At 41.9% G+C, this 16354-nt stretch overlaps 1 protein-coding gene across 5 annotated transcripts in view; it reads left to right on the forward strand.

Moving 5' to 3' along the window:
* Positions 1 to 16354, forward strand: part of LOC105495792 (apoptosis resistant E3 ubiquitin protein ligase 1) — a 30956-nt gene that overhangs the window by 11956 nt on the left and 2646 nt on the right. For 4 of the 5 annotated variants that reach the window (XR_011625729.1, XM_011765578.2, XM_011765577.3 and 1 more), the window contains 14 exons: positions 4216 to 4385; positions 4651 to 4831; positions 5015 to 5262; positions 6843 to 6920; positions 7733 to 7874; positions 7999 to 8120; positions 9464 to 9539; positions 10072 to 10181; positions 10812 to 10991; positions 11172 to 11297; positions 13201 to 13330; positions 13422 to 13480; positions 15327 to 15416; positions 16160 to 16335. Coding sequence is in view for 4 of the 5 variants with exons in the window: in XM_011765578.2 (XP_011763880.1) it covers positions 4216 to 4385; positions 4651 to 4831; positions 5015 to 5262; positions 6843 to 6920; positions 7733 to 7874; positions 7999 to 8120; positions 9464 to 9539; positions 10072 to 10181; positions 10812 to 10991; positions 11172 to 11297; positions 13201 to 13330; positions 13422 to 13480; positions 15327 to 15416; positions 16160 to 16335 (1888 nt within the window). In the remaining variant the exon portion in view is untranslated. Of the gene's footprint in view, positions 1 to 4215; positions 4386 to 4650; positions 4832 to 5014; positions 5263 to 6842; positions 6921 to 7732; positions 7875 to 7998; positions 8121 to 9463; positions 9540 to 10071; positions 10182 to 10811; positions 10992 to 11171; positions 11298 to 13200; positions 13331 to 13421; positions 13481 to 15326; positions 15417 to 16101; positions 16336 to 16354 lie in introns of all 5 variants that reach the window. The other variant, XM_011765579.2, reaches the window with a different exon arrangement.

Raw genomic sequence — 16354 nt, forward strand, 5'->3', positions numbered from 1 at the left:
CCTGCCTCGGCCTCCCACGGTGCTGGGATTACAGGCATGAGCCACTGTGCCTGCCTAGAAGTGTCTTGGATTTCAGATTTTTGGGGGTTTTGGAATATTGGCAGTATACTTATTTACCCCTTCAGCATCCCTAGTCCAAAAATCTGAAACCCTAAATGCTTCAGTGAGCATTTCCTTTGAGTATTGTGTGGGTATGCAAAATGTTTTGGATTTTGGAGCATTTTGGATTTCTGGTTTTTGGATTAGGGATACTCTACCTATAGTCTGTGGTCTGAATGTACCCCTTTGTTTAACTATTCACCTGTTAAAGGATATCTGGGTTGTTTCCATTTGGGGGCTATTATGAATAAAGCTGCTATAAATATTCATCTACAGGTTTCATGTGAACGTAAGTTTTCATTTCTCTAGTATGCAGTAGCTGAGATGTATTGCAGTTGTATGCTTAGTTTCTTTTAAATTGCCACATTCTTTTCCAGAGTGGCTGTAGCATTTTACATTTCCACTAGCAATGTATGAATGATCCAGTTTTTTTCACATCCTTGCTAACATTTAATGCTGTCATCATTTTTTATTTTAGCCATTGTGATAAGTGTGTAGTGGTATCTCATTGTGCTTTTAATTTGCATTTCTTAAATAGTTAATGCTGTTGAACATCTTTTCGTGTGCCTGTCATCTGTGTATCCTCTTTGGTGAAACGTCTCTTCATGTCTTTTGTCCATTTTCTTTTCCTCTCCTCCCCTCCCCTCACCTCCCCTTCCCTTTCATTTCATTTCATTTCATTTCCTTCTTTTTTTTTTTTTTTAAGACAGCCTTGCTCTGTTGCCCAGGCTGGAGTGCAGTGGTGCTACCTTGGCTCACTGCAGCCTCCTCTTCCTGGGTTCAGGCAATTCTCCTTTGTCAACCTCCTGGGTAGCTGGGATTACAGGCACACACCACCACTCCCGGCTAAGTTTTGTATATTTTGTAGAGACAGGGTTTTGCCATGTTGGCCAGGTGGGTCTCGAACTCCTGAGCTCAAGCGATCCACCCCCTTGGCCCTGCAAAGTGCTGGGATTACAGGCGTGAGCCACCACACTGGTCCTTTTGCCCATTATCTAATGGGATTATTATTATTATTTATTTATTTTTCTTTTTTTTTTTTTTGAGATGGAGTCTCGTTCTGACACCCAAGCTGGAGTGCAATGGCACAATCTGAGCTCACTGCAACCTCTGCCTCCCAGGTTCAAGCAATTCTCCTGCCTCAGCCTCCCAAGTAGCTGGGATTACAGGCATCTGCTATCATGCCCGGCTAATTTTTTCTATTTTTATTAGAGATGGGGTTTTGCCCTGTTGGCCAGGCTGGTCTCAAACTCCTGACCTCAGGTGATCCATCCGCCTTGGCCTCCCGCAGTGCTGGGATTACAGGCATGAGCCACTGTGCCTGGCCCATTTTGGTTTTTTACTGTTGACTTTTGAGAGTTCTGTATATATTCTATATGCTAGTCCTTTGTTAAATATATGGTCTGCAAATATTTTCTCCCCATTTGTAGCTTTTCTTTCTTTCTTTTTGGAGACGGGGTATCACTCTGTAACCCATGCTGGAGTGCAGTAGCACAGTCACGGCTCACTGCAGCCTTGACCTCTCCGGGCTTAGGTGATCTCCCACCTCAGCGTCCCAAGTTGCTGGGACTATGGCACGTGCCACCACACCTGGGTCATTTTTGTATTTTTTTGTAGAGATGGGGCTTCGCCATGTTGCCCAGGCTGAGCTTTTCTTCTTATTCCCTTAACAGAGTCATTCACAGAGCACATGTTTTCAATTTTGATGAAATCCACTTTCTAAGGTAGGAGAATCACTTGAGCCCAGGAGTTCAAGACCGGCCTGGGCAACATAGTGAGACCTCATCTCTATAAACAATTTATAAATTAGCTGGGAGTGGTGGCGTGCACCTGTAGTCCCAGCTACTGGGGAGTAGGTTGGAGCAGGGAGATGGGAGGATAGCTTAAGCCCAGGAGATTGAGGCTGCAGTGAGCTGTGATTGTGCCACTACACTCCAGCCTGGTTAACAAAGTGAGACCCTATCTCAAAAAAGAAAGAAAGAAATCCAGTGTATCCATTTTTTTTCTTTTATGGTCAAACTGTTAGCATCTAAGAAATCTTTGGTCCCAGATCCTCTCTCTCTCTCTTTTTTTTTTCCCCCAAAAGTTTTTACAGTTTGAAATTTTGTATTTAGGGTCATGATCTATTTTTAGTTAATGTTAATATGTGAGACTTGGGTCAAGGTCCTTTTTTTATTTTTTATTTTTTTGCTTATGCATGTCTATTTACTCCAGCATCATTTGTTGAAAAGGTGATCTTTCTTCTATTTACATTGCTTTCGTACCTTTATCAAAAAGCAGTTGGACATATTTGTGGGGGCTTATTTCATTAATCTATGTACCTATCCCTCCGCCAGTACCACAGAATCGTGATTACTGTAGCTCTCTCTTCTTTTTTTTTTTTTTTTTTGAGACGGAGTCTCGCTCTGTCGCCCAGGCTGGAGTGCAGTGGCCGGATCTCAGCTCACTGCAAGCTCCGCCTCCCGGGTTCACGCCATTCTCCGGCCTCAGCCTCCCGAGTAGCTGGGACTACAGGCGCCCGCCACCTCGCCCGGCTAGTTTTTTGTATTTCTTAGTAGAGACGGGGTTTCACCGTGTTATCCAGGATGGTCTCGATCTCCTGACCTCGTGATCCACCCGTCTCGGCCTCCCAAAGTGCTGGGATTACAGGCTTGAGCCACCGCACCCGGCCCTTTTTTTTTTTTTTTGAGACAGGGTCTCACTCTGTCACCCAGGCTGAGTGCAGTGGTGCGATCATGATTCACTGCAGCCTTGGCCTCCTGGGTTCAAGCGATCCTCCCACCTCAGCCTCCTGAGTAGCTGGAACTGCAGGCATGTACCACCACGCTTAGCTAATTTTTTATCTTTTTTGTAGAGATAGGGTCTCACTATGTTGCCCAGGGTGGTCTCGAACTCCTGGACGCAAGTGATCTCCCTGCTTTGGCCTTCCAAAGTGTTGGGATTACAGGTGTGAGCCAAGTCGCACAGCCTGATTACTGTAGCTCTTATAATAAGTCTTGAAATTGGTAAGCTGATTCCACTTTATTCTTCTTTTTCAAAATTGTTTTAGCTATTCTAGTTCCTTTGCCTTTCCATTTAAATTTTAGAATAATCTTAACTAAATCTATAAATAATCTTGCTAGAATTTTAATAAGAATTGTGTTAAAACTATGTATCAATTTGGGGAAAATTGACATCTGTACTGTGTTGGATCTTCCATAAACATGTCTCCATTTGTTTAGTTGTTTGTTGGTTTTTTTGTTTTGTTTTATTTCTTCCAAGTTTTTTTTCATTTTGCTTAGGGTTTGCAGTGGTTAAGAATTTGTAAAAATGAGCCGCCAAATTCATTTGAATTTCTCTAGTTCTGTTTTTTCCTCTTTTCTTTTTTTTTTTTTTTTTTTTTTTTATAAGGAGACAGGGTTGCCTGGCACAGTGGCTCACGCCTGTAGTCCCAGCACTTTGGGAGGCTGAGTCAGGCAGATTACAAGGTCAGGAGTCTGAGACCAGCCTGGCCAATATGCCGAAACCCTGTCTCTACTAAAACATACAAAAATTAGCTGGGTGTGGTGGCAGGTGCCTGTAGTCCCAGCTATTCAGCCAAGGCAGGAGAATCGCTTGAACCTGATAGGCGGAGGTTGCAGTGAGCCGAGATCATGCCACTGCATTACAGCTTGGGCAACAGAGCATGACTCCGTCTCAAAAAAAAAAAAAAGAGACAGGGTCTTCCTTTGTCACACAGGGGCTAGAATGCAATGGTGTGGTCACAGCTCACTGTAGCCTTTACCTCCTGGGCTAAAGTGATCCTCTTGCCTTAGCCTCCTGAGTAGCTGGGACACAGGCATGAACCAGCTACTACATGAACGCCCGGCTAATTTTTATTTTTTGTAGAGACAGTCTCGCTATGTTGCTCAGGCTGGTCTTGAACTTCTTAAGGGATCCTTAAGGGATTCTCTGGCTTTGGCCTCCCAAAGTGCTGGGATTGCAGGTGTGAGCCACTGCACCTGGCCTCTCTTCCTCTTGGTAGTGTTATTTATCCCTAGGAATTGGGAGGAAACCTAGCTTTCTAGGACCCACTGAGCAGATCTTTGTGCCCTGAAGAGCACCTTTAAATGTTAGATTCCATTATCTTTGTTCCAGGAATGGTGGTTCCTTCTAAGACCAAAATTGTGTGCCACTTTTCTACTCTTGTATTGACCTGTGGGCAGCCGCACACTCTTCAAATAGTACCCCGAGATGAGTATGATAATCCCACCAACAATTCCATGTCCTTGAGAGATGAGCACAATTACACCTTGTCCATTCATGAGGTAAGCAGCCTCCCTTCTTTATCTGTGTGCTAGAGAGAGCTGGCTGCTTTCTCTGTCATTCTCACACCTTCTAATTCACTTCCATCTCTGTTTCCTTCTCCCTGACTTCTGTGCCGTCTGTATCTTCATCTGACAATACCTGTCTCATTAGTAATTTTGTGATTTAGATTAGATCGTAGATAGGAAAGCTCTTTGTAAAGAGTAAAGTGCCTTGTAAACGGGGAAGATACTATATGTTAAGTGATGCTCTGTTGTCTTCCTATAGCTCGGCCCTCAAGAAGAAGAGAGTACTGGTGTCTCATTTGAGAAGTCAGTGACATCCAACAGGCAGACTTTCCAGGTGTTCTTGCGACTCACCCTGCATTCTCGAGGCTGCTTCCATGCCTGCATTTCATACCAAAATCAGCCAATCAATAATGGCGAATTTGACATTATTGTCCTAAGTGGTAAGTTGAAAGAAAAGTATGATTTAGTGATGTTCTTCAGCCACTTCTTTGCCTGTCTGCACTCTTTTGTCTGACCTCACAAACATTTGATATTTGGGCCATATTTGGCTTGTCCTGTGGAGTGAAAGCCTAGTGATAGGTAATATTTTTCTCCCCTGACTTCTACTCCCTATTATACTTCAGAGGATGAGAAGAACATCGTTGAACGCAATGTGTCCACTTCAGGTGTGAGCATTTACTTTGAGGCTTATCTTTATAATGCTACCAACTGTAGCAGCACTCCATGGCACCTGCCACCCATGCACATGACCTCTTCCCAGCGCCGGCCGTCCACTGCTGTTGACGAGGAAGATGAAGACTCGCCCTCTGAGTGCCACACCCCTGAGAAGGTGAAGAAACCGAAGAAGGTGTACTGCTATGTGTCACCAAAGGTTGGAACTTCCATTCTTGACATAAAATCCCCCTGCTTGAACCTGTGTGTAATTGGTATTTGGTAGCAGAAAACACAAAGTAACAGTCTGAGAATCAGGGCAAGATTGTTAACTAGTTGTATAGAAAGCTATTTTCAACCGTTAAAAATTTCTTGCTAGCATAAAAATTACTGTTGGCTGCTTGTGCTGTGTCAAAACAATTTGATCTTTTATTCTGTGATTCATGAAACCACAGTAAATGGATGTCACTATCAGGCTACAGGATTGGAGTAAATACATTTTGGCAGAGGAAAGAAGGTGAATTTCCCAAGCCCCTGAGCTAAGAAGCACTTTGTGTTAGTTTCTCATTCAGTCCTCATAAAAATGAGACTCTGTGCAACATCCCATTACATCTCTTTAATCTCATAACCAAAACTGAGTTATAATTCTGTTCTACTTCAGAACACTTTGCTGTGTACCATTCTTCATTTAAAAATCTAGCCTTAATTTGGACTAGGGGTGATGGTAATGAAGGAAATGGGTAAGTGAATAAATGAAACAAGATTGGCTATGAATTGATAATTGTTGAAGCAGCTGATAGTTTCATTATACTGCTTTGTCTTCTTTAGTATGTGTTTGAAATTTTCTTTAAACTTTTTTTTTTTTATCAAGAAAACAACTGACCTGCATATTCAGATAAAAGGGTTTTTTTAAGATTAAAAAATTATTGCATCATCTTTTCCTCTTTTGTATGAACTTTTTTGTGTGAGGACCTTCCCTTATACCACCAACATATTCCACTCCAGCCCACCCCATCTTCCTGTCTCCCTTCCCTGACAGATCCTTGGCACCATTCAAATAGGGATAAAGCAGTGTATGTGGGTTGCTGGTGTTTGCTGTCCAGTAACTTGGAGGAAGTCATTCTGAGCAGCATGGCGCTGAGCAGAAGGAGATTTTGATTGTTTCTAGGTGAAATACTCTGTTCTCATGAAGTGAGGACCTGATCCCAGATATTTAGAAAGACTTGAGTATTATAATTATGAAATATCTCTTTGTGAAACTGCATTGTCAGAGTGATTTTTTTTTTTTGTTTATTTGTTTATTTTATTTTTTGAGACAGGGTCTCACTTTGTCACCCATGCTAGAGTGCCATGGTCAAATCTCACTGCACCCTCTGCCTCCCGGGTTCAAGCGATTCTCGTGCCTCAGCCTCCCAAGTACTTGGGATTATAGGCATGAGCTACCGCACCCAGCTAATTTTTTTGTATTTTTAGTAGAGACCGAGTTTTGCCATGTTGGCCAGGCTGGTCTTGAACTCCTGGCCTCAAGTGATCTGCCTCCCTCGGCCTCCCAAAGTGCTGGGATTTCAGGTGTGAGCCATTCACACTTGGTCATCAGAGTAATATTTTTAATTTGCCTTTTTAAATAGAGAGTTAATGTATTTATTTGACTTTAGTGCTCACTAAATTATTATTATTTTTGTCCATGGAGAGGAAAGGTTATGAGAAATGTAAATAGGGACTATGATATTTGAATAAGAATACCCAAATAGAGCTTTTTTATCTATCATTCACTTCATTTCCTGTCTCTTGGTCCTCCAGCAATTCTCAGTAAAGGAGTTCTACCTGAAGATCATCCCCTGGCGCCTTTATACCTTCCGAGTGTGTCCAGGAACAAAAGTAAGCTGAACCTTATGTCTGGCCACATCAAGCATGCTTCATCTCTGGACTGTCAACCTTTTATTTTTTCTCAGAAGCACTTTTAATGTTTCTGCAAAATCTCACAGTGTACACAGGATTCATTGCCAAATAAAGCATCATTATCTCCTCACTAAATGGCATGAAGAATATATAAAATCTGGAAGGACACATACCTACAGAAACAGTTATTAGCAGCAACTCAGAATACTTCAACAGTGATCCTTTGCCTTCAAGACTTAAGTTAATAGAGAAGATGTTTGTAACTCTGGCCCAAGCTTGGTCTCCCAGTGTGCTGAAGCTAATTCCTTTAGAAGCAGCTCTCTCATATATTAAAATACATTGTTTGTTTGTTTTTAACTTTTCTGGGCTTCTAGAATCTAAACTTTTGCCCAAAGGCTAGAATATGCCATTTTATAAAAATAATTTTCATCTGATCAGTTTGGAGTAGTCATTTATTGCTATTTAATGTATCCTTACTATTGCTATTTAATATATCACCCTATTACCATTTATTGCTATTTAATATATCACCCTTCCTATATTTTATGTTGGAAGGTCTGTAGTTTTGCCAGTGGTCCTGACTAAAGGCAGTCTCTGTGACTAAAATAATTTAAAATGTTGAAATGTAAATCACTGAAGGGAAAAATAATGAAATGTATTCCTGATAGGTCCTCATTTGAAGAAAACAAGCCTAACTTCTTATTATTGGTTGGTACAGAGGGTAGAGCTGTGGAGGATTTTTACTGGGCTTGAGGGTTTTACAGATTAATTTCTTTCTTTTTCTTTACCAGTTTTCATACCTTGGTCCTGACCCTGTCCATAAGCTCCTCACACTGGTGGTGGATGATGGCATTCAACCTCCTGTGGAGCTCAGCTGTAAGGAGAGGAACATTCTGGCTGCCACTTTTATCCGCTCCCTGCATAAGAACATAGGTGAGGTTACACAGGGGTTCTATAGGGAGGGTAGTGAGCCCAGCCACATCCATGAGGGTGGAGAGGCAGGACTGCACAGATGGCTTGTAATGAGGCTCTAATGATGGATCTTGCTGCTCCCCAGGAGGCTCTGAGACCTTTCAGGACAAGGTGAACTTTTTCCAGCGAGAGCTTCGGCAGGTCCACATGAAAAGACCACATTCCAAAGTCACCCTGAAGGTCAGCAGGCATGCCTTATTGGAATCGGTAGGTAAAATTTCATCTCTGTCAGCAGATGCCAAAGTTTTCCAATTGAACATCTATATTCTGCAGGTTACCTTTTTGTTTTTTGTTTTGTTTTTTGTTTTGTTTTTGGAGACAGGGTCTCACTCTGTTGCCCAGGCTGGGTTGCAGTGGTGCGATCATGACTCACTGCAGCCTTGATCTCCCCAGGCTGTGATACTCCCAATTCAGCCTCCCAAGTAGCTGGGACTATAGGTGTGTGTCACCATGCCTGGCTAATTTTTGTATTTTTTTGTAGAGATGGGATTTTGCCATGTTGCTCAGGCTGGTCCCTAACTCCTGGACTCAAGTGATACACCTGCCTCAGCCTCCCAAAGTGTTGGGATTACAGGCATGAGCTACCATGCCTGATCTGGTTATCTTTTTCATGAAACTTGAATTTCTCTTTTTTAAGTATATCTGTAAAAGACAAATATACTAAATTCTGAAACCTACATTTTTCTCTTTACTTATGTCTGTTCTTCTACTTGATCCTACCAAATTTGGGGCAGATTTGTTGGAGGTATGTTATTGAGGGGAGAGGAGTTTACTTACTGGCCTTCAAATCTACTGAATGGGTTCCTGAACAGTCCCATGGAACTCCTATGTAGGGCAGGTGTAAATAGTGATTACAGAAGAAACTTCTTGTTATTGAATCCCTGGAATAGAAGAGCTCTTGTTGAATTAAAAGGAAATGATTTTTGTTGTCACTTTGGTCTGATGGAAAAGGAACACCTGATGTGTGTCTGTCTCCACTGCACAGACACTGGCATAGTTCTTACATTCCCCAGGAATGAGAAGGCTTGGTTCCTGTCCAGAAAGTGTTTGTGATGTTTGGCTCTGGTAGGTGTGACTGGAAACCCCTTTTCTCAGCCATATTCTCCGTGTGGCATGGCTCACTGTCTGAACCTAGCCTTGTGGATAAAGATGTCTAGAGGATAGACCATGCTTTGCTGAAAACCAGGATTCCTTGGTTGTTTTGCTTACAGCTTACTGACTTGAGTCATTTTTTACTTCTTTATGCAAGAATGTTTTCATTACTAAAACAAGGATTGTTTAAAACAAAAGAAAAAGAAAAAAACAACTTCAGCTTTCCAACAAAGTGATGATGTAAAGACAAATCAGATTATTTTTAAAAACTTTAAATTTGAAGTTATGTGCATAAATGTCAGGTGGTATCATTAAAGCTTGTTTATGAGTAACATGTCTCCTTCAGGTAGTTGTAGTTAGTCCAACAGACAATGGCAGTGCTCTTGTGTTGTTGTCTTTAACATCCAGAGGATACCAGCCAGTGTTCTGACAATTCCCTTCCTTTCACTGCTTTTCAGTCTCTGAAAGCCACTCGGAATTTCTCCATCTCAGATTGGAGCAAGAACTTTGAGGTTGTTTTCCAGGATGAAGAAGGTCAGTTTTGAAATTTTATATTCATCTTTTTGAACCCTTCTCCCCACTCCCACCTTCTCTTACTCCCTCTCCATAAAAAAAAAAAACAAAAAAAAAACACCCTAGGGTTTTTTTTTGGTTTGTTCCCCCCACCCCCCACCCCCAGGGAAAGAGAACCATGAGTCAAGAGAAAAAGGGTAGTATTTACTGGGCAGGATAGCATGGAGAAGCTTGTGGAACACACACATACAGGGACTTGGAGGGAGGGTTCTAAGAGCCTGAACCTTGGTTACCTTGAGAGAAATGTCCGTTTCCTGGGATCTCCAACCTCTGGCATTTCCATACTAGGGGGCATTTCCTTAGTGATCAGAATACCATTAATCCTACAAAAAGAGGTGGGATTTCAAAAGGACCACAGTTTAGATGAGTTGCAATGGAGAAACACCAGGATAGTACAATAGAGGGAATGTGGAGAATATAAAATTACTCAATAAACAAAAGTGGTAAGAGGAGGTAGGGCAGAGTCATTTTTTATTTTCATTATGCTTTTCAGCTCTGGACTGGGGAGGGCCTCGCCGGGAATGGTTTGAGCTCATCTGCAAAGCGCTGTTTGATACCACCAATCAGCTCTTCACCCGGTTCAGTGACAACAACCAAGCACTAGTGAGTCGGTGACGGGTGGGTGGAAGATGTGGATTGTGTTATCATGGGTAGACTAACCGGGATTTGAAATTATGAAACTGATCTGGGAACCTGAGAACCTGTGTCCTATTCTTTATTTTGCTGCTTAAAATATGAGCTAATCAGATTGTCTTCCTCCTCTTTGCCTTTATTATTTCATCTGTAAGATAAGCAAAAATGCAGACAGCTGAATATTTGACTAAAAAACATTATAGTACAATGTCTACTCTGCTAGTTATAATAATTAAGCCTCTTTCTCAAAACATATCTGAAGCAAATGATTCCTGTACTAGATCTTTGACTAGACAAAGGTGTCAGTAGAGAAGTACGCTTTGGCTGAAAGAAGTTCTGGTTTAGGGAAAAGGCATCACATCATCTGCTGATTAACCACAAACTTAATATAAGATTCTTAATTAAGTCCACCTTTGCCCTTTATCTTCCAGTCACTTGGAATTACTCAATGGTGGCTACCAAAAAACTAACATTTGGATGGGCTCTGATCCTCAGAGTGAAGTTCTTGTTCCTTTGGCATGGGGTTGGGGAAGAAGGGTCTTTCCAGAACTGGGCTTGAAGAAAAATGGCTCAGGGCCTTTCAGCCTCTTTCTTGAACAGGTGCATCCCAACCCTAATCGCCCCGCTCATCTGCGCCTGAAAATGTATGAGTTTGCTGGACGGCTCGTGGGCAAGTGTCTCTACGAGTCCTCTCTAGGAGGAGCCTACAAGCAGTTGGTTCGAGCTCGCTTCACCCGCTCTTTCCTGGCCCAAATCATAGGACTGCGTATGCATTACAAGGTAACGTCTTGGGTGTGCATTTTCTACTAAGGCCCCTGGCCATTAACCCTGAAATCTCTCCTCCTGGGGTTGTAAATAATAATTTTTAAGGTTGAGGGGATAAGTGGTTTTAAGCAGTTAAAACTTTCCTTTCAGGGCAAGAGTATTCATGTTCTGTTCTGTGTCTTTCCGCCTCCTCAGTACTTTGAAACAGATGACCCAGAATTCTACAAATCTAAAGTTTGTTTTATCCTCAACAATGACATGAGTGAGATGGAGCTGGTCTTTGCAGAAGAGAAATATAATAAATCAGGTCAATTGGATAAGGTGAGAAAGAGGACCAAAGCCTCTGGGTCCCATGTTCTCCAGTTTCCTATAGAGCAGGACTATCTAAGATGACTTTCTGCAGTGGTGGAAATGTTCCATATTTGTGTTGTCTATTACATTTGAGTGAAGCAAAAGACACATATCTCCCATCTGTCCCACCGAGTCCTATTTCTAATTGAAAAATAACTGAATGATGATGAAGTGTCACTGTGCAAGCATATTTGGAAGAGATGGCAGTGTCTGTGTCAACATTCGCAGTAGTGATGTAGGTGATTTCTATTTTAACACAATGCCTGTATATTTTTAAACTTTTTGGCTGGGCGCAGTGGCTCATGGCCTGTAATTTCAACACTTTGGGAGGCTGAGGCAGGAGGATCGCTTGAGACCAGGAGTTCAAGACCAGCCTGGGCAACTTTGGCAAGACCCTGTCTTTACAAAAACTTTAAAAAATCTAGCTGGGTATGGTGGCATGTGCCTGTGGTCCTAGCTACCGGGGGAGTGTGGAAGGAAGTGGGCGCTGAAGGTGGAACATCGCTTGAGCCCAGGAGGTTAAGGCTACAGTGAGCTATGATTGCACCACTGCACTCCAGCCTGGGTGACACAGCAAAACCGTGTCTCAAAATAATAAAACCAAAACTTTTTATTAGAAAACGATGAGCCAGAGATATTTTTGATGCATGTGCTTCTATTTACATTGTGGTGTTAAACAGCATCAAATGATAATGATGAGGCTAAAGTTGCAGTAAATATAAAGTTAAAAGCAGAATAGGAATGATTGAAAAATTATGACCATTGTTACCACTATACTGATAATCAAATATCCTTCCTGAAAATTATGGGATTCCCAGCTGTCTGCCTTTGTACACATGGGATTAGACCTGACTTCCTGAGCTGGCATGATAAGGCAGCTAGAGTCAATAGGACACTGAATTAGGGTCCTCAGACCCAAGGTATTGCTCATTTTAATTGTGTTTAATATGAATACTAAATCTTAATAATTTATTTCTTAGGCTCCTAGATAGAAATAAAAAAAAAAAGATCCGGGATTGTACATACCAACAGAAAAAACATTTTAAATTTTTAGATCCATTGAGAATCCCTGCTGTGGAGTAGCATGCTATTGCTACCATGCTGTTGTCTTAAAAGCTGATCTTATAACTTCATTCACCTGTGGAGACAGCCTTGGTCACGCTACACAAATATTCCTGGATGATGGTTTTAAGCTGTGCTTCAGGGCTCTTTCAAGGTTCCCTTAGTAGTTTATTGGGGGTTACCAATTCTATTTGAGAGTCATACAGTTTGTTCAGTGTTTTCTTTGCAGATAGGAAAATTAGGGCCAAATAATTGCCCCTAAGGTCTGGAGGGGCAATTAACCAAAGGTCTATAGCAAGCTAGCATAAGGGCTGAGATTAGAATCCAGGATCTTCAAGTATCAAACTTGGCTCGTTCTGTTGACTCAGAGATAAAAGAATGTGTGGGAACAATTGTTCCCATCTGGGAATTTCTGAGACATAAAAAGACTCCTTTACTGCTTATCCGACTTTACTCTTAGTTGCTTAGAGAAAAGGTCAGTAGTGGTTTCATTTTGGATCATAGATTAAAACACTGCTAACAAGGAGCCATAATATCTTCTATTGCATCACTACTACTTGACTGAGTCAGAGAAGACCTTACCCAGACACCCATTTCTGAAATAGTAGCTAGTATACAGCAATAGTGGTAGGAACCCGGAAGCTTAGGAACTAAATTAAACCAAGTGTGTTGGAAAGTTAAATGCACGGCAGAAACTTGTGACTGTTAGTGATGGAGGTCAGTAATTCTGTGTCTGTAAAACATACAGGCAGATGTCATCTTAAAAATTTCCATCCACAGCTTCTTGTCTGTCTTTTGCCGCCTGTTACAGGTTGTAGAACTCATGACAGGTGGAGCTCAAACTCCAGTCACCAATGCGAATAAAATCTTCTATTTAAATTTGCTGGCCCAATATCGGCTGGCCAGTCAAGTGAAAGAGGAGGTGGAACATTTCCTAAAAGGTGAGCTCCTGTATGTTCTTGGCTTTGAAGTTAAAACACCTGTATCCATAGTGTGGTTATGTATGACATTAACTTGTCTACTTTGTTTCAGGCCTGAATGAATTGGTCCCTGAGAACCTTTTGGCTATTTTTGATGAGAATGAGCTTGAGGTAAGTGCTTGCAATTCAGACTCCCATTCTTAACTTGGCATTTTTGTACCTTACAGGAACCAGCTTGGTGTACCTTCTCTTATGAGATGCAGCTGGAAAGCCATTTATGCAAGAGGTGGTTCCACTTTTGTCGCTCCTCCATTCATTGACCCTACTGCGGAAAGAGTAACGAATAAGACAAAGTTCCAGCCCTCAGGGGCTACATTCTAATGAAGTGAAGGAAACAAACCAAAAGATGTGATCATATTTCAAAAGCATTAGACTGCAACAGTATATAGTATATATTTTTATTTATATAGTAAATTCATTCCTATTTCAGATCCTGTAACAACTAAAATGATGGCTCTAAGATGGTAAATACTATTGTATAATTAGCAGAATTGAAGTCCGTATCAGGTGTGGGCAAAGAATAACATGAGTCTGTTGTGGCCTGTTGCTCACAGATGAGACCTCTGTACAAGATGGTGCGATGCAAGTTATTAGTTCTAAATTCCCATAGTTTCTGTGAGGAGTGTCTTTCTACAAACTGTTTCTTTAGGGAGGAAGGTTTTCTTTTAAAATGGGGGGAAAAAGTAGTTTTAGGTGGTCTTGCCCGATTCTTTATTAACTGAAATGGATTTGAGAACAAGAATCAAAATCTGTAATTTTCATGTTTTATATCTTCAGATGTGAAATCCAAACAAAATGAACTCTCCACGGCTCAGCCTAAAGTTTCTGATAAACCTGTTACCTGGCACTGTTAGTTTTTGGGCTGAGGAGTAGCTACGGGCAAATTTTGTTTTATTTTGAAGCAAAGCATTTGTAACAATTTGTAGAAGTGAGTAGAAAGGAAGGACGTGGTGTCTTACAGTTGTTCCACATCCTGCTCTTAGTTCCTCATCAGCTTAGCAAGTTCTCTTTGAAGGAGCCAAGGCTTCTCAGGCTTAGTTTGGGTTTTTCTTGTCTCTTGGTTAGGATGTATTCTTTATAGCTATTGGATGAGTACTTGCAGTCTGCTAAGTAACATGCTGGATCCTGAACCAAATTAGGACATCAACAAGATGTTTAGGGCTCTGATGTCATTAATGTTCTCATTTTTTGGCATACTTTTAAATTTATCTGATCAAGTAGAGGCAGAGCCGAAGGGAAGGTAGTAAAAGTTCAATCCACAAAAGAATGCATCCTAAGAAAAAGGAAAGGCCATCCAACAAATTCATAAATGGGACTGGGGATTTTGGGGAAACAGCTTGCCTTTTCTCCTTGTTATTCACAGGTTAAGTTTAGACCAGACTCTCAGGAAACACTTAGTTTTTGTTTGTGTGGTTTTGTTGTCCTTTGTTTCAATTAAAAATAATCCATAGCAGCAGTTCTTAATTAGGGTATTCATCAGAAATACCTCGCCTGTAATCCCAGCTACTCAAGGAGAGGAGTACTGCTGAGGCAGGAGAATCTCTTGAACATGCAAGGTGGAGAGGTAGAGGTTGCAGTGAGCCGAGACAGAGTGAGACAGAGTCTCACTCTGAAGAAAGAAATACCTGGGCAATTTTTTTGCTTCCTGCATAAGCTCATAACCTGTTCCAAGAGAGTCAGATTTAGAGGTCCAAGGTAGGGCCACCAACACTTGCACAAATATATATTTTAAAAGCCATGTGATTCTTTTTTTACCCACTGGTTAGCAACTATTGCCCTATTGTATGTAACTGATTTTCCTAAAGCAGTATTCTGGCATTATGATCTCACCTTCAGTCTTTTTCCTAGTAATGTTTTCTTTATTCTACATTTTGCCTGTTAACTTAGGTAATTTTGACCTTATATTGGGTCTTTGTCTCTCTGACTGTCATAGTAACACCTTACCATCTTTTTCCAGCTTCTGATGTGTGGGACTGGAGACATCAGTGTGTCTGACTTCAAAGCTCATGCAGTAGTTGTTGGTGGCTCATGGCATTTCAGAGAAAAGGTAAATGGACCAAACTTCTTCGGTTGGATTTGTGCCATGTTATAAGGAAAAAGTTTCAGAAGGAAAAAGTAGAGGAAGCCGGGTGCAGTGGCTCATGCCTGTAATCCCAGCACTTTGGGAGGCTGAGGCAGGCGGATCACAAGGTCAGGAGTTTGAGACCAGCCAGCCAGCATGGTGAAAGCCCAACTCTACTAAAAATACAAAAAAAAAAAAAAAAAAATTAGCTGGGCATAGTGGCACATGCCTGTAGTCCCAGCTACTTGGAAGGCTGAGGCAGGAGAATCGCTTGAACCCAGGAGGTGGAGTGAGCTGAGATCACGCCACTGCATTGCAGCCTGGGCGACAGAGCGAGACTCTGTCTCAAAAGAAAAAGAAAAAAGAAAAAAAAGTAGAGGAGTCAAAGCAGTTGACATGTTTTCTGGGGAAAAGAAAATGATATATGGGGAAAGACAGGTGATTGTCCAGGCAGAAGGGAGCCCTGATCCCTAGGGGCTATCATGCTGACTGCCACAGGAGTAGTAAATTGGAGATGGCAAAGAAAGAGAACCAACAGTCAGTGACTACCCTCCTAATGGTGTGACAATGTAAATTCTTGAAGTGCTTGTCAAACTGTTCCTATCCTGTGTCCTCATAGAATGGTAACTGGGGCACAGCCCCACTTCAGTGTATCTTGTTCCTTCCACAGGGTTCTAACCCTAGGCTGTTTACCATGTGTGATCCCAGCCCTGTGCTCTCCCTGCCAGGTCATGAGGTGGTTTTGGACTGTGGTTTCCAGTCTGACCCAGGAGGAGCTGGCTCGGCTTCTTCAGTTCACAACAGGCTCCTCTCAGCTACCACCTGGAGGCTTTGCCGCCCTCTGTCCCTCATTTCAGATTATTGCCGCTCCGACCCATAGCACGCTGCCTACTGCACACACATGGTAGGTATCTGCCCGCCTG

The sequence above is a fragment of the Macaca nemestrina genome, chromosome 7, assembly GCF_043159975.1.
Source record: "Macaca nemestrina isolate mMacNem1 chromosome 7, mMacNem.hap1, whole genome shotgun sequence".
Taxonomy (NCBI): Eukaryota; Metazoa; Chordata; class Mammalia; order Primates; family Cercopithecidae; genus Macaca; species Macaca nemestrina.